Source organism: Oncorhynchus gorbuscha, linkage group LG07, assembly GCF_021184085.1.
Source record: "Oncorhynchus gorbuscha isolate QuinsamMale2020 ecotype Even-year linkage group LG07, OgorEven_v1.0, whole genome shotgun sequence".
In the NCBI taxonomy this organism is placed as follows: Eukaryota; Metazoa; Chordata; class Actinopteri; order Salmoniformes; family Salmonidae; genus Oncorhynchus; species Oncorhynchus gorbuscha.
Genome location: NC_060179.1, coordinates 45,572,573 through 45,594,887, shown reverse-complemented (window position 1 = coordinate 45,594,887; position 22,315 = coordinate 45,572,573). Strand labels below are relative to the sequence as shown.

At 41.3% G+C, this 22,315-nt stretch overlaps 1 protein-coding gene and 1 long non-coding RNA gene across 3 annotated transcripts in view; one reads left to right on the top strand and one right to left on the bottom strand.

Moving 5' to 3' along the window:
• The window catches only part of LOC124039919 (liprin-alpha-3-like), a 58,589-nt gene extending 42,924 nt beyond the window's left edge, over positions 1–15,665 (top strand). For both annotated transcript variants that reach the window (XM_046356475.1, XM_046356474.1), the window contains 10 exons: positions 668–868; positions 1,031–1,093; positions 1,563–1,589; positions 5,782–5,957; positions 7,854–7,951; positions 8,115–8,290; positions 12,067–12,135; positions 13,707–13,869; positions 14,018–14,085; positions 14,554–15,665. In XM_046356475.1, the coding sequence (XP_046212431.1) occupies positions 668–868; positions 1,031–1,093; positions 1,563–1,589; positions 5,782–5,957; positions 7,854–7,951; positions 8,115–8,290; positions 12,067–12,135; positions 13,707–13,869; positions 14,018–14,070 (1,026 nt within the window). In that variant the 3' untranslated portion in view covers positions 14,071–14,085; positions 14,554–15,665. The remainder of the gene's footprint in view (positions 1–667; positions 869–1,030; positions 1,094–1,562; positions 1,590–5,781; positions 5,958–7,853; positions 7,952–8,114; positions 8,291–12,066; positions 12,136–13,706; positions 13,870–14,017; positions 14,086–14,553) is intronic.
• Positions 676–22,011, bottom strand: LOC124039920. Its single transcript, XR_006839645.1, has 4 exons — positions 21,055–22,011; positions 20,535–20,578; positions 13,735–13,847; positions 676–866 (listed from the first exon to the last, which is right to left on the bottom strand). It is a non-coding gene; the product is annotated as an uncharacterized LOC124039920 (long non-coding RNA).
• Between the last annotated feature and the right edge of the window lie 304 nt (positions 22,012–22,315).

Here is a 22,315-nt window from a genome sequence, read left to right as displayed (position 1 = left end):
ATGCGGTCTCTCTCCATCTCCACTCCTGACGTGGAAATATGATGCCCTTAGGAAGGAGACGATTGTTGGAAGAACAAGCATTTCTCAGCCTTGACATATATAGTGGGGCAAAAAAGTATTTTGTCAGCCACCAATTGTGAATGTTCTCTCACTTAAAAAGATGAGAGAGGCCTGTAATTTTCAACATAGGTACACTTCAACTATGACAGACAAAATGAGAAAAAAAATCCAGAAAAATCACATTGTAGGATTTTTTAATGAATTTATTTGCAAATTATGGTGGAAAATAAGTATTTGGTCAATAACAAAAATGTATCTCAATACTTTGTTATATACCCTTTGTTGCCAATGACAGAGGTCAAACGTTTTCTGTAAGTCTTTACAAGGTTTTCACACACTGTTGCTGGTATTTTGGCCCAAGGGTGGCTACTTTTTTACTTAATGCCTTTTAGGTTACTACATGATTCCATATGTGTTATTTCATAGTTTTGATGTCTTCACTATATATCTGCAGTGTGGAAAATAGTAAAAATAAAGAAAAACCACTGAATGAGTAGGTGTCAACTTCTTTACTGTTATTGTACATAATGATATTCTTTAATTCAATTCAGCCTTATTGGCAGGTAATGTGTGTAAATATTCCCATATTTGGTCTCCCTCGTCTTAGTTGTGGGTGGGCATGCCTGCCTGGTATGTGGCTGCGTGTCGTGCCAATGTGAAGAGCGGTGCCATTATGGCCAACCTGTCGGACACAGAGATCCAGCGGGAGATTGGCATCAGTAACCCCCTGCATCGCCTTAAACTACACCTGGCCATTCAGGAGATGGTGTCCCTCACCAGCCCCTCGGCACCGGCCAGCACACACTCTGTAAGTGAAACAATACGTAATAACCTGCACACAAACATTAGCATATGTTCAGTAACATACTTGCCACACATCCAGAAGTTTGAATGTGTCTGAGTGAAAATGTATTCCAACTGTAATCATTTATTATTTTCCAATCTCAAATTATCCTCTATGACATCACAGTCGACCAGTAATATCTGGATGACTCATGCAGAAATGGAGTCACTGACATCTGCCATAAAACCAGTAAGCTGTTTCTATTTGCTTTAAGTTCTCCTAGAAATTATCTTATTTCAAAAGTGATTAAATCTTTGTTCAACAAATTAAAAGACATTTCGTGCAATTCAATTGTCTAACGATAATGTATTAATTTGAAACTGTATAAGATTGTATGGTACACATTTAACTGGCTTAAAATCGTCAGGCAAGTTGAGACTATGCTGAATGAAATGCCATTTAACATTTGTTTTCTTTGTTTTTGTCTCTGATTAGGCATGTATTGTTGCACCTTTCCCCCACTACTCCCCCAATTTCTCTTTGAATGTAGTGTTTCTCCAACTAAATTTCCTTCACCAACAAACTGTTCCTCCTTCTGCCCCTCCTTCCTTATATCTTCTCCTCTCCATAATGCCTCCTGCCATTTACCGTTCTGGCAATCGTTCCTTCTCCCTCCATATCTATCCTTTTTTCCCCCTTTCCTCTGCCTCTACTGAAGGAAGTGAAGGAGTTCAGCTGGGACCAGGTGAGTTGTTTTTTGCCATTAATATTATTGTCATGATGGGTGTTAAGAATCCCTTTTGGCCCGACAGTCTAGGGGGGATGGTAATGAGATCCGTAACATAACTCATGCAAATTATTATTGTGACAAAGTAAAAGTGTGAACGAAATAACCACGACAACAGAAATCTACCGTCAAACTCTAGGTTTATTAATAAACACACGGTAATGGGGGGAGCAGGAAAAGGGGCTGAGCTGGACCCAAGGAAAGAAACAATAAATATACAAAAACACACCCCTAAGCTAGACTGGCCTACTTTAACAGCTAACTAACTAACCAAAAATACAGTGGGTGGTCCGCCCAGTTCTACCTAGTGTATTTAACAAAGTTCACCTACGGGTAGTGTATGCCCATGGGCGACTTGTCTTGGTTTCCCCCTTTTCCCACCAGCAATCAAACACAAACACCATAAACAAAACCAATACTCACAGGTGATGACAAAGTGCTATGAGGTGCTTAAACAAAAGAGAGGTTAAGACATAAAGCGAGAGTGAAACACAGAGACCTACAGACATGGCATTTACAGAGAGATTGAGCTAGAGATTGAGCTAGAGATTGAGCTGAGCTGAGCTCTAGAACAAACAAATGGGGTTTTTAAACCATGGGGAAGGAACTGTGATAGGTCAGGAAATAGGAGGAGGTGTGTCTTCTGATTGATTGTTGATTGTTGACTGATTGGGGAGTGATGGTTTTCACCTGTGAGGGGAGAAGGAGAGAAAAGAAACACACACACAGGATACACACTCACAGGATAACTGTATCCGTAACAATGGGAAAACTATATTGATGTCATTTTCGTTATAAAGATCAGACCAAGGCGTGAGTAGAGTTCCACATGCTTATAATAAAACCGAAATTCAGCAAAACAACCAAGCACAAAAGAAATGTGCAGCTGTAATGAATAGTGCAGACAGGCAACTAAACATAGAAAAAGATCCCACAAACACCAAAGGGAAATGGCGACCTAAATATGATCCCCAATCAGAGACAACGATAAACAGCTGTCTCAATCAGAGACAGCAATAAACAGCTGTCTCTGATTGGGAATCATATCAGGCCAACATAGAATTACAAAACGCCCTAGACCTACAAAACACATGACATACAAAAACCCTAGACAGTACAAAAACTAGCGTACCCACCCTAGTCACACCCTGACCTATCCAATATATAAGGAAAACAGAGATATCTCAGGTCAGGGCGTGACATACCCCATCCACCAGACCGTGGCCCATCGCCGGAGACCCCGGACTGTGGCCCGTCGCCGGAGACCCCGGACTGTGGCCCGTCGCCGGAGACCCCGGACTGTGGCCCGTCGTTGGAGGTTCCAGACTGTGAAACGTCACCTGAAGCTCTGGACTGGGAACTGTCGCCGGAAGCTCTGGACTGTGGAGGCACACTGGAGGTCTGATGCGTGGTGCCGGCACTGGTGGTACCGGGCTGGTGACACGCACCTCAATGCGAGTGCGGAGAGGAGGCACAGGATGTACTGGACTGTGGAGGCACACTGGATATCTGGAGCGTAGAGCTGGCACAATGCGTCCTGGCTGGAGGCTCACTTGAGCCCGGCAAGTGCGGGGCGCCTGCACAGGACGCACTGGGCTGTGCAGACGCACCGGAGACACGGTACGCAGAGCCTGCACAGGATATCCTGTCCAAAGGAGGTGTACTGGAGACCAGGAGCACGAGCTGGCACCATCCATCCTGGCTGGATGCCCATTCTAGCCCGGCAAATGCGAGGAGCGCACCGGGCTATGAATGTGAACTGGAGACACCGTGCGCATCACTGGGTAACCCGGTGTCTGACCAGTCACACGCTCCCCACAGTAAGCACAAGCAGTTGGCTCAGGTCTCCAACCTGACTCAGCCAATCTCCCCGTGTGCCCCCTCCAATATTTTGGGAGGCGGTTGCCTCTTGTGCTCGCCTCGTTTGTATAACTCCTCGTAATATCACCGTTCCGCTTTCGCTGCCTCGATTTCTTCTTTCGGACGGCGATACTCCCCCGCCTGCGTCCAGGGTCCTGCTCCATCCAGAATCTCTTCCCAGGTCCATTCCTCCAAGATCCCACAGACACCAAAGGGAAATGGATACCTAAATATGATCCCCAATCAGGGACAACGATAAACAGCTGTCTCTGATTGGGAACAATATCAGGCCAACATAGAATTACAAAAATCACTAGACCTACGGAACCCTAGACATACAAACCCCCTAGACAAAACAAAACTAGCGTACCCACCCTAGTCACACCCTGACCTAACCAAAATATAAAGAAAACAGATATCTCAGGTCAGGGCGTGACAAGTGATTATATCACATTGCAAACAGACCATATAGTTGAAGTCTGAAGTTTATATACACCTGAGCCAAAAACATTTAATCCCAGTTTTTTACCATTCCTGACATTTAATCCAAGTAAAATTGCCCTGTTTTAGGTCAGTTAGGATCACCACTTTATTTTAAGAATGTGAAATGTCAGATTAATTGTAGAGAGAATGATTTATTTCAGATTTTATTTATTTCATCACATTCCCAGTTGGTCAGAAGTTTACATACGTACACTTAATTAGTATTTGGTAGCATTGCCTTTATATATTTAACTTGGGTCAAAAGTTTTGGGTTGCCTTCCACAAGCTTCCCACAATAAGTTGGGTGATTTTTGGCCCATTCCTTCTGACAGAGCTGGTGTACCTGAGTCAGGTTTGTAGGCCTCCTTGCTCGCACATGCTTTTTCAGCTCTGCCCACAATTTTTCTATAGGATTGAGGTCAGGGTTTTGTGATGGCCACTCCAATACCTTGACTTTGTTGTCATTAAGCCATTTTGCCACAACTTTGGAAATATGCTTGGCGGTCATTATCCATTTAGAAGATCCATTTGCGACCAAGCTTTAACTTCCTGACTGATGTCTTGAGATGTTGCTTCAATATATCCACATAATTTTCCTAGCTCATGATGCCATCTATTTTGTGAAGTGCACCAGTCCCTCCTGCAGTAAAGCAACACAACATGATGCTGCCATCCCAATGCTTCACGGTTGGGATGGTGTTCTTGGGCTTGCAAGCCTCCTCCTTTTTCCTCCAAACGTAACGATGGTCATTATGGCCAAACCATTTTTGTTTTTGTTTCATCAGACCAGAGGACATTTCTCCAAAAAGTACAATCTTTGTCCCCATGTGCAGTTGCAAACCGTAGTCTGGCTTTTGTTATGGCAGTTTTGGAGCAATGACTTCTTCCTTGCTGAGTGGCATTTCAGCTTATGTCGATAGAGGACTCGTTTTACTGTGGATGTAGATACTTTTGTACTTGTTTCCTCTAGCATCTTCACCAGATCCTTTGATGTTGTTCTGGGATTGATTTGCACTTTTCGCACCAAAGTACGTTCATCTCTAGGAGACAGAACGAGTCTCCTTCCTGAGCGGTATGACGGCTGCGAGGTCCTATGGTGTTTATACTTGCGTACTATTGTTTGTACAGATGAACGTGGTACCTTCAGGCGTTTGGAAGTTACTCCCAAGGATGAACCAGACTTGTGGAGGTCTACACATTTTTTTTCTGAATTCCTGGCTGATTTCTTTTGATTTTCCCATAATGTCAAGCAAAGAGGCACTGAGTTTGAAGGTAGGCTTTGAAATACATCCACAGGTACACCTCCAATTGACTCAAATGATGTCAATTAGCTTTAGAAGCTTCTAAAGCCATGACATCATTTTCTGGAATTTTCCAAGCTGTTTAAAGGTACAGTCAACTTAGTGTATCTAAACTTCTGACCCACTGGAATTGTGATACAGTGAATTATAAATTAAATAAATCTGTCTGTAAACAATTGTTGGGAAAATTACTTGTCATGCATGAAGTAGAGTTGCCAAAACTATAGTTTGTTAACAAGAAATTGGTGGAGTGGTTTAAAAAACTAGTTTTAATGACTCCAACCTAAGTGTATATAAACTTCGACTTCAACTGTATATCCCAAATCCAAATGTTCCTTTAAATTATTTGATCTATTCTCAGAGAAGATTTTGGAAGGAAATTTAGGAAATTGAAATAAATTGTCTAGCGCTCTCTCATCCACTTTTTCTCCTGTTTTTATATCCCACCTCCCTCTTTCCCCCCTATGTTTTGTATCCCAACACCCCTCCCCCCCCCCCCCATCTAGATCCTGGCCTACGGGGACATGAATCATGAGTGGGTAGGGAATGAGTGGTTGCCCAGCCTGGGTCTGCCCCAGTACCGTTCCTACTTCATGGAGTCTCTGGTGGACGCTCGCATGCTGGACCACCTCACCAAGAAGGAGCTTAGGGGACAGCTTAAAATGGTGGACAGCTTCCACAGGTTGGATTCAAATAGTTTCAATCAATCTTTGCTGTCATCGAAGGGCATTCCATTCATGCCAAAATCTTGGTATTGATTTGGCACAAATCTGCTTCCTTAATTTATGTGCTGCATGAAAACAAATAAAATACTGATCATCAACAGCAAAGAGGAGTAGTGGGATGGGAATATTAAATGTACAATACCAAAGGGCATCTTTTCCAGTGTCGTCTGCTTAGTTCAATGGTTTTTACATGTATTTCTTATCATCATCTCTTTTGTTCCTCTTCTCTAGAGGAGAAGGGGTTGGTTGTCATACATTTTACTCTTGTGTGTATTTCTTAGCACCAGTATACACTATATATACAAACGTATGTGGACTCCCCTTCAAATTAATGGATTCGGCTACTTCAGCCAAACCTTTTGCTGACAGGTGTATAAAATTGAGCACACTACCATGCAATCTCCATAGACAAACATTGGCAGTAGAATGGCCTTACTGAAGAGCTCAATGACTTTCTACGTGGCACCGTCATAGGATACCACCTTTCCAACAAGTCAGTTTGTCAAATTTCTGCTCTGCTAGAGCTGCCCCGGTCAACTGTAAGTGCTGGTATTGTGAAGTGGAAACATCTAGGAGCAACAATGTTCTTTGCTGAGAAGTGATAGGCCAGACAAGCTCACAGAATGGGACTGCCCGAGTGCTGAAGTGCGTAACGCGTTTAAATGGTCTGTCCTCGGTTGCAACACTCACTACCGAGTTGCTTCCAGAGGCAGTTTGGAACATCAGCACAAGAACTGTTCGTCGGGAGCATCATGAAATGTGTTTTCATGAAAAAGCCTTGCACAATGCCAAGCGACGGCTGGAGTTGTGTAAAGCTTGTCGACATTGGACTCTGGAGCAGCTATTTTTCATGTTTCGGGCTAGGCACCTTAGTTCCAGTGAAGGGAAATCTTAACGCTACAGCATACAATGACATTCTAGACGAGTCTGTGCTTCCACCTTTGTGCCAACAGTTTGGGGAAGGCCCAGTCCTCTTTCACCATGACAATGCCCCCGTGCACTAATCGAGGTCCATACAGAAATGATTTGTTGAGATCGGTAAGAAGAACTTGACTGGCCTGCACAGAGCCCTGACCTCAACCCCATCGAACACCTTTGGGATGAATTGGAACGCCAACTGTGAGCCAGGCCTAATAGCCCAACATCAGTGCCCGACCTCACTAATGCTCTTGTGTCTGAATTGAAGCAAGTCCACGCAGCAATGTTCCAACATCTAGTGGAATGATATTTTGGAATGAGATGATCGACGAGCACGTGTCCACATACTTTTGTAGTATCAATCAATTTTTCAATATCAGGAGAAAGACCAAGGACTTGGTTTGAAATGGGGACCATTTTTATCCTCATATCTTATTCCATAAGCCATCAAACACTCTGTCCACTTGTGACAACCAGCCACACAGTATGGGCTTGGTTTTTGCTAGAAGCGTATACCTTTTGCTACAGGAAATAAAGCAATATAGCATACAAACAAATAGCCTTTATTTGATCGAATGATATCCCTAACAAAATTCAGCATTTTAGGACATGAGAATAACAAAGTACCCTTTTAGGATATTTGTGAGTGTTTGCGTGTGCTTGCACATGTGGTTGTGTGTGACAGAAACAAATGTGTGAGAGAGGGGCATCAAAGGGAGCTCTTTCAAAGAACCTGAAAAATATTACAGAGTGCCATTTAGATTGGGAGTAATTAGCACTGTGACAACCAACCCTGATCTCCCCTACTCAATAGTTTTCTTTTCTCCAGTTTCTCTGCATCAGGGTTTTTAATGTGTTTGGTTGTGAGGACATCAACAGTATCTTTCTCTCTCTCTCTCTCTCTCTTTCTCTCTCTCTCTCTCTCTCTCTCTCAGGGTCAGTCTACATTATGGCATCATGTGCTTGAAGCGTTTGAACTATGACAGGAAGGAGCTTGAAAGGAGGAGGGATGAGAACCAACATCAGAACCAAGGTGAGCATACGTACAGGTAACTTTTCTTGCAAATTAACCGGGTAACTTGGGCTATAACGTCGCCATATTCTTTGTCTCTCAAATGCAAATGTTCACTGTATTTTGTAACCCCACACGATTGTTATTGTACTACAGTAGCTGCCTCTTTCTGCCTGCTCCCTAGATGAGATGGTATGGTCCAATGATCGAGTGATGTGTTGGGTCCAGGCCATTGGGCTAAAGGAGTTTGCAGATAATCTCATAGAGAGTGGGGTCCATGGGGCCCTCCTAGCCCTGGACGACACGTTTGATTACACCGACCTAGCCCTGCTCCTCCAGATGCCCAATCAGAACACACAGGTACCTTCCCTTCCTGCTACATTCCCAAAAAATGCTGGGTTAAAAACGACCCAGTTTGCTTTTGAAATAATTTCAGTATTCGAATAACATCATGGTATCCGCATAGTCTAAATACATTTAAAACTTCAATGGGGACTTGCTCGTGCGATTCAAGAGGTGTATTCTGCCTGTTTCAGCACAGAACGGTGTGGGAGGGACGGAGTGTCTGACATGGAGGGGGAGAGAGAAAGTAGACAGACCAACTCGGTTAGACAACCTATTGCAGCAACAAGTTTATCATCTCATCTGGTCTGTCTTGACTGCATCAAATTGAAGTAAAGAAGCTAGCTAGCGACACTAGCCAGCTAGCTAGCAAGGCTAATTGAGGCTATTTTGCTGCTCTCCCCATCCAACAATTCCATTCATATTAAACAACAGCATACCTATTGGATGATCATTGTAGCCTACTCTCCCACGTCACTGCTACACATAGAGCCTCTGACAGTAAAGCTGTTTTGAATGACTGATAAACACACTCATAAAAACTGTCATCGAAACTGTCATAAAACTGTTTTATAAACATTTTTAATGTCATGGTTTATCCTTGCATGTAGCAATGGCACATATATAATACAATTTTAGTCAAAGCCTTTTAATAAAAAATAAAAAGTATAATACATTTTTTAAATAGAAAAAGATATACTCTCACAGGTAATCGAATAATAATGTCTGTTTGGATATTCGGGTAAATATTGGACAGAACACACACAGGGTTATTTTGACCCAGCCAGTTGTGTTGTGTGAATAACCCAATATGTTTGGTTGTTTGGCTTATACAAACATTGGCTAATTTAACCATCACTTTCATGCTGGGTTGACCCAGGGGTGAATGACTGCCCCCTCGCATTAAAGCCACGCAAGTTGAAAGCCAACGGTACTGCAGGAATTGTAAGCAGGAATCAGGATCCCTCGTTATAGTGAATGGAAAAATTGCAATCTTCATGGTAAATGTTTGTGAACACAATCGTGATACCAATAATAGCTTCTAATAGACCAGATGTACAGTCACCTGACAGTGTATTAAGTACACCCGTCTGCTTCCGGGTCAGATCACCCTTTGCCTCTAGAATAGCCTGAAGTCTTCGGTGCATGGATTCTACAATGTGTTGGAAACATTCGTTGCTCAATTGGTATCAAGGGACCTAATGTCTGCCAGGAATACATTCCCCACACCAGTACACCATGGACTCATGCTGCTTTCGCCAAGACATGACTCTGCCACAACATGACACAAGAAACCATCCAATTGTCCGGTGTTGGTGATGGTGTGCCCGCTGGAGCCACTTCTTCTTGTTTTTAGCTGGTAGTGGTGAAACCCGCTGTGGTCGTCTGCTGCAATAGCTGATCCATAGAAAAAGGATCGACCAGTTGTGCGTTCTGAGATGTCGTTCTGCCAACCACTGTTGTGTTGCTCATTTATTTGCCTGCCTGTTCGTGGCCCACCTGTTAGCTTGCACAATTCTTGCCATTCTCTTTCGACCTCACTCATCAATGAGATGTTTTCGCTCACAGGATTGCCACTGACTGGATGTTTATTTATTTGTTTGTCACACCATTCTCTGTAAACCTTAGACACTGTTGTGCTTGAAAAGCCCAGGAGGGTGGCTGTTTCTGAGATACTGGATCCGGCACGCCTGGCACCGTCGATCATACCACGCTCAAAGTCGCTTAGATCACTCATTTTGCCCATTCAATTGAACAGTAACTGAATGCCTCGATGCCTGTCTGCCTGCTTTGTATAGCAAGGCACAGCCACGTGACTCACTGTAAAAAAAAAATCTGTGACCGTGGATGGTGTACCTAATAAACTGGCCTGTCAGTATGTCTGCAACATCACTTCCTAGAGAAGCTCAGACTGTGCATGGTATGTCTCCGAGACGCCATCTTAACCGACTTCATTTGGCTTCAATGCACTATTGAGTCTTCACATAGGAATGAATGGTGTCACGTTATCGATGGCTTTATCCATTCAAATCAAATTGTATTTGTCACAAGCTTTGTAAACAACAGATGTAGACTAACAGTAAAATGCTTACTTACGGTTATTTTCCTACAATGCAGAGTTAAAGATAAAAACAAGAGAATTTAAAATAGACTCGAGGAATAAATACACAGTGAATAATAGTAAGCTGTTTTTGGTCATAGGAAATGATGGTGGAGACATTATGTACAAACAAAGTTAAGAACGGTGTAAGACTGCTGCTATTCACATTTTTATTGATCTTTGCTATCAGGAATCCGTGTGGCGTCCCAACGCTGACGTCACCCCGTTGAAGTTGACATTAAAAAGTTTAGGGTAGGGTTTGGGGTAGGGACATCCCAAGGATAGCACAAACCCTTTTTATTCTAATCCATAGGTAATTTGCAGGCGTGGCTTTCAGACAGTTATTTTTGCCCACCCGTGAGAGTAAATGTCATTCCTGTTCATCATGTTAAGTTTGTACACTGCAAATTTAAATTTGCCTTGAGTATTTTTAATCTTTCCATATTCTAATTTGAAATGAATAACAATCAGATTTTTAATATTGTAACAAAGTGGTATCTATCCCAACATTCAGATATGCATAGGCTTTTGACTCATACACTTGTGTAACCCTTATTATAGCTATAAAATCATTAGTGTTCAACCTTCATGTGATAACAATGCAACAACAGAACAGATTAACCGGAATGACATTTGCACTCATGGGTGGCCAAAAACTACCTGAAAGCCACGCCCCTACTAAGCCACACCTACGGTCTATCAGCATCAACAACCCAACCTTGCTCTTTTTAAAATTAACAACCCAACTAAGTGGCCCAATGCCTGCAACCCAGCAGTTGGATCATCCAAAATACCCAGCATATTTCTGTGTACAGTAGTCCAATCAGAACACGCTCACCAACAGGGATTTTTCTGCCATGGAAATCCTTGGAAGGGCCATCTAAGTTTTTTTTCATATTTATTTTATGATGGAGAAATGCTTTCGGTGTAAACTAAAACCAGACATAATGATAATATAATGTTTGAGAACTAACAATCAGCAAAATAAAAGCTAAGACATTTACTTTAAAGCTGCAATATGTAACTTTATGGGTGACCTGACCAAATTCATATGTGGGTTATAGATCTGTCATTCTCATTGAAAGCAAGTCTAAGAAGCGGTAGATGTGTTCTATGTTCGCGTTTTCTATGCTTATAATTCTTATGTTTCGTTTTTGTATCTTTTACTCTCGTACTTTGATACTTTTGTACACCAACTTCAAACAAGCTGAAAATACAATATTTTTCGTTAAAATATATTTCACAACGATTTACATGGTACCATGATTCTCTACTTGTTTTTGTTGCTTATTTTGTCACACAAATTGAAATTAGGCAAACTATTTGAATTTTTTTAACCAGGCAATGGCGATGCGATTTCTGCATATCACACCTTTAAAACTGACACAATTTCTCCATTAAGAAACTTGTAGAATTGCACAAAATGTCCTTAAATTTAAGAAAAAGTCTCTACAGCGCCAAGATGGGGTCCTCTAAAATGTTCTCTAAAATCCAGCCATGCCGACGGGTTGACCACTATCCAATCAGAGGACAGGCATTCCCCATTCTACTATCGTAATCTAATCAGAACAACCATCATTCACCACAATCACCAACCTACTTCATTTACAACTGTTTTGTAATTCAATGTAATCAATAAATTCCCTTTATAATCTTAATTATAATCTTAATACACTCATTCTTTCTCTCCCAGGCGAGGCAGATGCTGGAGAAGGACTACAATGCTCTCATCTCCATGGGAACTGACAGAAGACCAGATGAGGTAAAAATAATAATAGAATGCCAATGAAAACAACATCAATAAAGGTATGCTCAATGTTAATGACTCATACAAGCAAGCGTTACAATCTTTATGAAATGGTAGGTGGATAGTTGCCTGCCGAAGGCTTTTGATCATGAAGAAAGGCAGTTTGTTTCTACGAACATTAACTGGGAACCATGTGCATGTATTTTTCCCACATGCTGTTCTATAGTATACCTACAGTTGAAGTCGGAAGTTTACATACACTTAGGTTGGAGTCATTAAAACTTGTTTTTCAACCACTCCACAAATTTCTTATTAACAAATCAGGTGAAAATCAAAAGAAATCAGCCAAGACCTCAGAAACAAAATTGTAGACCTCCACAAGTCTGGTTCATCCTTGGGAGCAATTTCCAAACACCTGAAGGTACCACGTTCATCTGTACAAACAATAGTATGCAAGTATAAACACCATGGGACCACGCAGCTGTCATACCACTCAGGAAAGAGACGTGTTCTATCTCCTAGAGATGAACGTACTTTGAACGTTGTCTCCTAGAGATGAACGTACCCAGAACAACAGCAAAGGACCTTGTGAAGATGCTGGAGGAAACTGGTACAACAGTATCTATATCCACAGTAAAACGAGTCCTATATCTACATGAAAGACCGCTCAGCAAGGAAGAAGCCACTGCTCCAAAACCGCCATGAAAAGCCAGACTACGGTTTGCAACTGCACATGGGACAAAGATCGTACTTTTTGGAGAAATGTCCTCTTGTCTGATGAAACAAAAAGAGAGTAGTTTGTCCATAATGACCATTGTTATGTATGGATGAAAAAGGGGGAGGCTTGCAAGCCAAAGAAAACCCTCCCAACCGTGAAGCACGGCGGTGGCAGCATCATGTTGTTGGGGTGCTTTGCTGCAGGGGGGCCTGGTGCACTTCACAAAATAGATGGCATCATGAGGATATATATTCAAGCAACATCTCAAGACATCAATCAGGAAGTTATTGGTTGGTCGCAAATGGGTCTTCCAAATGGACAATGACCCCAAGCATACTTCCAAATTTGTTGCAAAATGCTTAAGGACAACAAAGTCAAGGTATTGGAGTGACCATCACAAAGCCCTGACCTCATTACCATATACAATTTGTGGGCAGAACTGAAAAAGTGCATGCGAGCAAGGAGGCCTACAAACCTGACTCGGTTACACCAGGAATGGGCCAAAATTCACCCAACTTATTGTGGGAAGCTTGTGGAAGGCTACACAAAACATCTGACCCAAGTTAAACAATTTAAAGACAATGCTACCAAATACTAATTGAGTGCATGTAAACTTCTGACCAACTGGGAATGTGATGAAAGAAATAGAAGCTGAAATAAGTCATTCTCTACTATTATTCTGACTTTTCACATTCTTAAAATAAAGTGATCTAAAACAGGACAATTTTACTTGGATTAAATGTCAGGAATGATAAAAAACTGAGTAATTTTTGGGGGGGCCAAGGTGTATGTAAACTTCTGACTTCAACTTTAACTAGCACTTGGTAAACCTTAAGAATATTATCATACAATATTGTCTCTTTGATAGGATGGCACTAAGACGTTCACTCGCTCACCCTCGTGGAGAAAGATGTTCAGAGAGAAGGACCTCCAGGGCGTGACCTCTGATTCCTCGGAAACGTTACCCGCCAACTTCCGTGCCTCCGCCATCTCCACGCCCTCCGTCACCCTGAGGAAAGTCCAAAGTGAAGGTGAGGTGGTCGTTTCTTTCATCTCCTTCACGCCGGGTACCTGTTATTTGAGTCATTGATTCCATGCTGACCAATCATTTCAGTGTTATTGACTGGAAATCTAGTGTCATTAACTGGTGTTTTAAAATCGTAATGCTATCTGTTTCAGTGAACTCCGGTCCCAGGGGTGAGTCAGGGTCAGTGAGAACATATTCCTGCTAGAGATAAGCACACCAGGTGAGAAAAATACTTAATTGCCAAATAATATCATAAACATGTACAAAGTTGTAAATAGTTGTGTAAAGTACTGAAGTAAAAATACTTGAAAGTACTACTTAACTAGTTTTTTTGGGGTATCTGTACTCTACTATTTATATTTTTGACAACTTTTATTTCACTACGTTCTTATCGAACGTATGTACTTTTTACTCCGTATGTTTTCCCTGACACCTGAAACTACTCGCTACATTTGGAATGCTTATTAGCAGGACAGGAAAATTGTCTAATTCACACACTTATCAAGAGAACATTCCTGGTCATCCCTACTGCCTCTGATCTGGCAGACTCACTAAACATTCAGTACTGTCATCAGAACCCATTTGTCATTTCAGTCATCAAAACACATTTCAGAAAAGAGCCGACCCATACTGAATTGTAGTTATTTTTTGGTTGCTTCATTATATATCAACCCTGTGTTTGTTTTAGAGTCCGAAAAAAATCTACCCAGTTTTTAGAACAACAAAATGGAGAATAGAACACAAACAACAAGAATTCAACTGGAATCCTTCAAGAAACAGGGACCAGTCAGCATCATCCAAGGAACTGGTCGGTCCATGGACCAGAGGTTGAGGAACACTGTGTTAGGACAGAGGGAGAGGTAGGTTACGAAATAAGTTATAAGGGTTATGAAGGGAGAGTGTGTGAAGGAATGGAATCATGTTCTTAAGCCATAACATACACCATGAGGTGCACAATGAGAAGGACAATGAGTGAGGTGCATTATGACAAAATCCTGTTCCACCAAAATTTGTTAATATGCATGCCAAAACAAAACCATTTTAGAGTGAGATTAATGATATCAATCATGTAATGACATGAAACCTTGGGTACGGGTAATTTGTAAATTGTGTGTGTTTTATTTGTATCATGTTTTTATGGTGTGTGTGTCTGAACTGTATGTTCATATCATACTTAGTTAAGACTGAATAATTTTTGTTTAAAAAGTAAATGCATTTTAAATAATGGACATTTAAGATATACTTGTATATGTACATTTTAAAAACAATTTAGGATTTAAATTAATGAAGAGTAGTGATGATAATTGAAAGTAATATAACAATGATAATGATTGTAAAAGCTGTAATTAAAAAATACCAGTAAAATGGATGGAAACTAAGTGTTTGCAATTTTTTGTTCCACATTATAATTCCTCTTCCAAATAAGGTTATGTAATCCTTCCTATGGAAGGTCAACAGGAACAGTTACTTGATGTGTTCTTGATTTTTCTTTTGATCCTTCCCTCATATCAGGTTCCCACTGGGCACAAATTGGTTGAATCAACGTAATTGGTCAACATATTGTGATGTGGAATCTACATTGGATTTGAAAAAGTTATCAACGTAAATTGATTATGTCATCGTCGTAACCAGTTTTCAACATATTTTATACAAGGTTTGTCTATGTTGAATTTGTACCTTTTTGAAACAACGTCAAATCTTCAACGTTATATCCACTATCAGAAAAAAACTACAGGCTGGGCAGCACCTTTTACTAGAGAATTGATCTACAGTTGAGGTCGGAAGTTTACATACACTTAGGTTGGAATCATTAAAACTTGTTTTTCAACCACTCCACAAATTTCTTGTTAACAATCTATAGTTTTGGCAATTCGGTTAGGACATCTACTTTGTGCATGACAAAAGTAATTTTTCCAATGATTGTTTACAGTCAGATTATTTAATTTATAAATCCCTTTATCACAATTCCAGTGGTTAAGAAGTTTACATACATTAAGTTGACTGTGCCTTTAAACAGCCTGGATAATTCCAGAAAATTATGGCTTATGGCTTTAGAAGCTTCTAATAGACTAATTGACATAATTTGAGTCAATTGGAGGTGCACCTGTGGATGTATTTCAAGGCATACCTTTAAACTCCATGCCTCCTTGCTTGACATCATGGGGTAAAAAAAAAAGTATCTATATCCACAGTAAAACGTGTCCTTTATCGACATGACCTGAAAGGCCTCTCAGCCATAGAAAAGCCAGACTACGGATTGCAACTGCACATGGGGAAAAAAATCGTACTTTGTTGTATGATTTTTAAGTAATTAAAAATCATACAATGTGATTTTCTGGATTTTTGTTTTAGATTCAGTCTCTCACAGTTGAAGTGTACCTATGATAAAAAATGACAGACCTCTACATGCTTTGTAAGTAGGAAAACCTGCAAAATCGGCAGTGTGTCAAATACTTGTTCTCCCCACATACAGGGGGTACCGGTACAGAGTCAATGTGCGGGCACACCAGTTAGTCTAGGTAATTGAGGTAATATGTACATGGAGGTAGAGTTATTAAAGTGACTATGCATAGATAATAACAGAGTGTAGCAGTAGTGTCAAGCGTGGGGGGGTGGCAATGCAAATCGTCTGGGTAGCCATTTGATTAGATGTTCAGGAGTCTTATGGCTTGGGGATAGAAGCTGTTTAGAAGCCTCTTAGAAGCCTCGTGGCACTCCAGTACCGCTTGCCACGTTGAAGCCGAGAGAACAGTCTATGACTATTGTGGCTGTAGTATTTCAAAATGGGGACATCCTCTGACACTGCCTGGTACAGACTTCCTGGATAGCAGGACCCTTGGCCTGGAGGCTGAGCAGTTGCCATACCAGCCAGTGATGCAACCAGTCAGGATGCTCTCGATGGTGCAGCTGTAGATCCTTTTGAGAATCTGAGGACCTATGCCAAATCTTTTCAGTCTCCTGGGGGGGGGGATAGGTTTTGTCGTGCCATTTTCACAACTCTCTTGGTATGTTTGGACCATGATAAGTCGTTGGTGATGTGGACACCAAGGAACTTGAAACTCAACCCTTTCCACTATAGCCCCGTCAATGTTTCCTGTAGTTCACAATCAGCTCCTTTGTCTTGCTCACATTGAGGGAGAGGTTCTTGTCCTGGCACCACACTGCCAGTTCTCTGACCTCCTCCCTAAGGCCATCTTATCGTTGTCAGTGATCAGGCCTACCACTGATGTGTCGTCAGCAAACTTAATGATGCTGTTGGAGTCATTTTTGACCACACAGTCGTGGATAAACAGGGAATACAGGAGGGGAATAAGTACACACCCCTGAGGGGCCCCAGTGTTAAGGATTAGTGTGGCAGATGTGTTCTTGCTTTCTCTTACCACCTGGGGGCGGCCCGTCAGGAAGTCCAGGATCCAGTTGCAGAGGGAGGTGTTTAGTCCCAGAGTCCTTAGCTTAGTGATGAGCTTCGTGGGCACTATGGTGTTGAACGTTGGCGGTAGTCAAGGAACAGCATTCTCACATAGGTGTTCCTTTTGTCCAGGTGAGAAATTGCAGTGTGGTGTGCGATTTGAGATTGCATCATCTGTGGATGTGTTGGGGCGGTATGCGAATTGGAGTGGGTTCTAGGGTGCCTGGGAGGATGCTGTTGATGTGAACCATGACCAGCCTTTCAAAGCACTTCATGGCTACCGACGTGAGTGCCACGGGGCGATAATCATTTAGGCAGATTACCTTCGCTTGCTTGGGCACAGGGACTATGGTGGTCTGCTTGAAACATGTAGATATTATAGACTTAAGTCAGGAAGAGGTTGAAAATGTCAGTGAAGACACTTGACAGTTGGTCTTTGTGAATGTTGACCTGTTTAAATGTTTTGTTCACATCACCTACTGAGAGCGATATCACAGTCATCCAGAACAGCTGGTGTGCATGCTTCAGTGTTGTTTGACTCGAAGCGAGCATAAAAGGCATTTAGCTCGTTTGGTAGGCTCGCGTCACTTGGCAGATCGCGTCTGATTTTCCCTTTGTTGTCCGAAATAGTTTTCAAGCTCTGCCACAGCCGATGACTGTCAGAGCCGGTGTAGTAGGATTCAATCTTTATCCTGTATTGACGCTTTGCTTGTTTGATGGATTGTCTGAGGGCATAGCAGGATTTCTTGTAAGCTTCCGGATTAGTCTCCCGCTCCTTGAAAGCGGCAGCTCTAGCCTTTAGCTCGATGCAGATGTTGCCTGTAATCCATGGCTTCTGGTTGGGATATATACATACAGTCATTGTGGGGATGACGTCGTCGATGCACTTTTTGATGAAGCCGATGACTGAGGTGGTGCACTTCTCAATGCCATTGCATGAATCCCGGGAACGTATTCCAGTCTGTGCTAGCAAAACAGTCCTGTATTGTAGCATCATCCTGTCTCAGCCTCCAGTATTTATGCTGCAGTAGTTTGTGTCGGGGGGCTAGGGTCAGTTTGTTATATCTGAAGTACTTCTCCTGTCCTATTCGCTGTCCTGTGTGAATCTAAGTGTGCGTTCTCTAATTCTCTCCTTCTTTCTTTCTCTCTCTCGGAGGACCTGAGCCCTAGGACCATGCCCCAGGACTACCTGACATGATGACTCCTTGCTGTCCCCAGTCCACCTGGCCATGCTGCTGCTCCAGTTTCAACTGTTCTGCCTTACTATTATTTGACCATGCTGGTCATTTTTGAACATTTGAACATCTTGGTCATGTTCTGTTATAATCTCCACCCGGCACAGCCAGAAGAGGACTGGCCACCCCACATATGCTCTCTCTAATTCTCTCTTTCTTTCTCTCTCTCGGAGGACCTGAGCCCAAGGACCGTGCCCCAGGACGACCTGACATGATGACTCCTTGCTGTCCCCAGTCCACCTGACTGCTGCTGCTCCAGTTTCAACTGTTCTGCCTTATTATTATTCGACCATGCTGGTCATTTATGAACATTTGAACATCTTGGCCATGTTCTGTTATAATCTCCACCCGGCACAGCCAGAAGAGGACTGGCCACCCCACATAGCCTGGTTCCTCTCTAGGTTTCTTCCTAGGTTTTGGCCTTTCTAGGGAGTTTTTCCTAGCCACCGTGCTTCTACACCTGCATTGCTTGCTGTTTGGGGTTTTAGGCTGGGTTTCTGTGAGATATCAGCTGATGTAAGACGGGCTATATAAATACATTTGATTTTGATATAATTAGTGATAAGCAGTCACTGCCATCACGGAACTTAGTTTCATTCTGTGTTACAGTATTCAACCCACATAATTCAAAGTGCATTTGTTTTTTAACTATCGACACCATGATTATTCGTTAATAATTTAACCAAACCCGAACTGACTGCACTGCTTCAGCATGTTTTGAAACCTCTCCGTTTCTTCTGAAAAAGGAAACACAAATTTAAATGAAACCGACACTGATCATAGTTATGATGACCGATACAATATTCAAATAATGCTGACACAAAACAAACACACAGGGTCATTCATTACATTTTTGAAAAAGGTTTTGTACTTTATTGACTTGAAATATTTGTAATTTATTTGAAGTTCATTTCAAATGGTTTGAAAAAAGCATTATGACTTTAATAATTCATTCAAGCTGTTATCGACATTTCTGTTCACATACATTTTAAGTCTCAATCGTCAAAATTATGACACTGTTGATGTTATTTTTTTTCTTCAAAATATAAAAAGATAGATCAACTTACCATTGAAATAAATCTATTTTATACAGTTTATTAAAATAATTATTCTTTGAGTTTCCAACATTTAAATGCAATCCAGCTTTAGTCTCAACCATGTATTCCAGTGACCACCTCTTTCTCCTTTTGATTCTCCTACCATGGTAGCAAACAATAATTCCTAAGTCTGTTTTACAAATTGTTGTGAAATGTGAGATGAGTGTGGATACAATGTTTGTTTGTCTTTGGAATGCTGACGACTAGGTTTACATACACTACCGATCAAGTTTGGGGTCACTTAGAAATTTCCATGTTTTTGAAAGAAAAGCACATTAATCCATTAAATTAACATAATATTGATCTAAAATACAGTGTAGACATTGTTAATGTTGTAAATTACTATTGTAGCTTGAAACAGCTGATTTTGTATGGAATATCTACATAGGCGTACAGAAGCCCATTATCAGCAACCATCACTACTGTGTTCCAATGGCACGTTGTGTTAGCAAATCCAAGTTCATCATTTTAAAAGGCTAACCTTTCTCCTTACCCATAGTATAGATCCCCACAATGGAGATCTAATAATACCCATAAAACCTAATGGTCAAACAGGGAAATGGTTCCCAGTGTTTTTCCACCATTCATTTTTCCCCATGGGGGAGTTTAGAAACACTTAAAATAAGGGCTGTGTTTCGTCTGGGCTTACCCTGGCGTGACGTTTTGATAACTATGTAAATCTCTCTTGGACAAAGTAACTTAATATATTCGACTCAATTTACGCTCAGATAAGGAAAATGCTGATTAACATCAAAGTAGCCCTCTTCCCAAAACTACAAATTCCTGCACGTCATCTCTAGCTGACACCTTTGCTAACAGGTATTGTGACAATTTAAACTTGACAGTTCACAGAATTGTCAATTTAAAGAAATGTTGCCAATTTATTCATTACTACATTTAGCATTATAGTTAATCCAGAAATTCTTACCTTTGCCTCAATTCGTCAGTCTCGTCCAGATCATCATGGCATTTCTAGTTCATTATGATAGCCACATTAGCATTTCATTTTGGGGGGGGAAATAGGCAAATATATTGATAAAAGTCACGTTGTCCTAGAGAGATTTACATGGTTATCAAAATGTCATACCAGGGTAAACTACAAGAAACCACAACCCTTATTTAAAGTGTTACTAAAATCTCCTACGGGAAAAATGAATGGTGGAAAAACTATTGGAACCATTTCCTTGTTTGACCACTAGGTTTTATGGATATTATGACTTGTACTGTGGTACCCTATACCCATAAAGTAGTTAAACAACATAGTTGCCTCTGGTTACTATCATTAAGCTATCCCAGTCACTTAACTCAATACAGGTGTGGGTGACACTATAGGTCATCTACAGTAGCTGTTGTTGAGCATTGGTTAAGAAAGTGTTCTATAGTCCATATTTAGTGTATCCCTTGGTTATAAACATGTATGTTGTAAGTGGAACATAAAACAGACTTACCATTCTTAACATTGTAACCCATTCCGTTCAACACGGCTAAATCAAATGGCAGTAGAGTGCAATAAAAAAGGAAAGACGTCTTGTTTTTAGCCTGACGTGAGCAGTCCCAAAACTCATTAAAAGGAATGGCAAACTCATCCGTTAGTAACAGAGTAAGTATTAAAAATACCAGGCTATATAATAACTTGGGTGAAGCACAGAGCATTTGCAAGTGTGTTAATGAATCACGGTTGCTGGAAGTGAAATATTTCAGGAGGTTATCAATACTTAACAACACCCAAAGCATAAGTGGCTTAATATCTTAGTTTGAAAGTTTTTAAAAAGTTTTAAAAAAATAGACCCATTTTTGCAGAAAGTGGACAATGTTGTAAACCCTGTACAAACCAACATAGACCCAACTAAATAAGTGAGTAGCCTCTGTAGTTCATTCCATTGAGTCTAGTCTAGTGGTGATAGTCCAATTAGAATGCATGACTAGGGATGGCCAGAGATAATCTTTTACAGCTGCCTGGGCTGATCCTGGACCTGCCAGGGCCTACACCCTCAGAGTAAGCCACTGCTATTAAAGGCATTGTCTGGAAAACCAACATTCAGCCAACCTGTTCAACAGTGGGAAACGGTGGTGAAATACATATTTCTACATCTACCCAACCTGCACAGTAGTGGCAACTGCTTCATTCACTCTCACCCCTGCATTTTAAAGTAATTCAATGAGATTAGTTTGGAAGCTCTGGGTCTTTGTATGAAGCGTGTTATAACATGACGTGTGCTACCATGAGCTGTCGCCGCGATGATTATAAGCTGGATGGTTCTCGATGGATGAATGGATGACCTAACAACAAGGACAAGCTACCTCTAGATGTGGCTGCTCTACAACACGGCACAGTGTATATAATAATCGGGACTGGTTTTATGACAAATAAAGGAGCTTAAGGTGTGTCGATTTCGCGTTCCCTCAGATCAACAATCAGGTCATAATGCATGCATTTCCCATCACTGTCAGGTATTCACATTATTGTATCTATATACTAGAATTGATTATGTACTAAAAAAATAGCAAACCATCCACCCCCCCTCCCCCCACCCCCAACACACCGGAGTCTCTTTTCTTTGGAATGGCAGTTTGTTCCATGCAAACCTGAAAACTCTTGACTAACGACATCTCTTTTTGACCAACCTAACTCTCCTATGACTCTCTTAATTAACGACCTGCACACAGCGGTTGACTTTTAAAAGCATAGAACACTTTCGCTGTAAATGC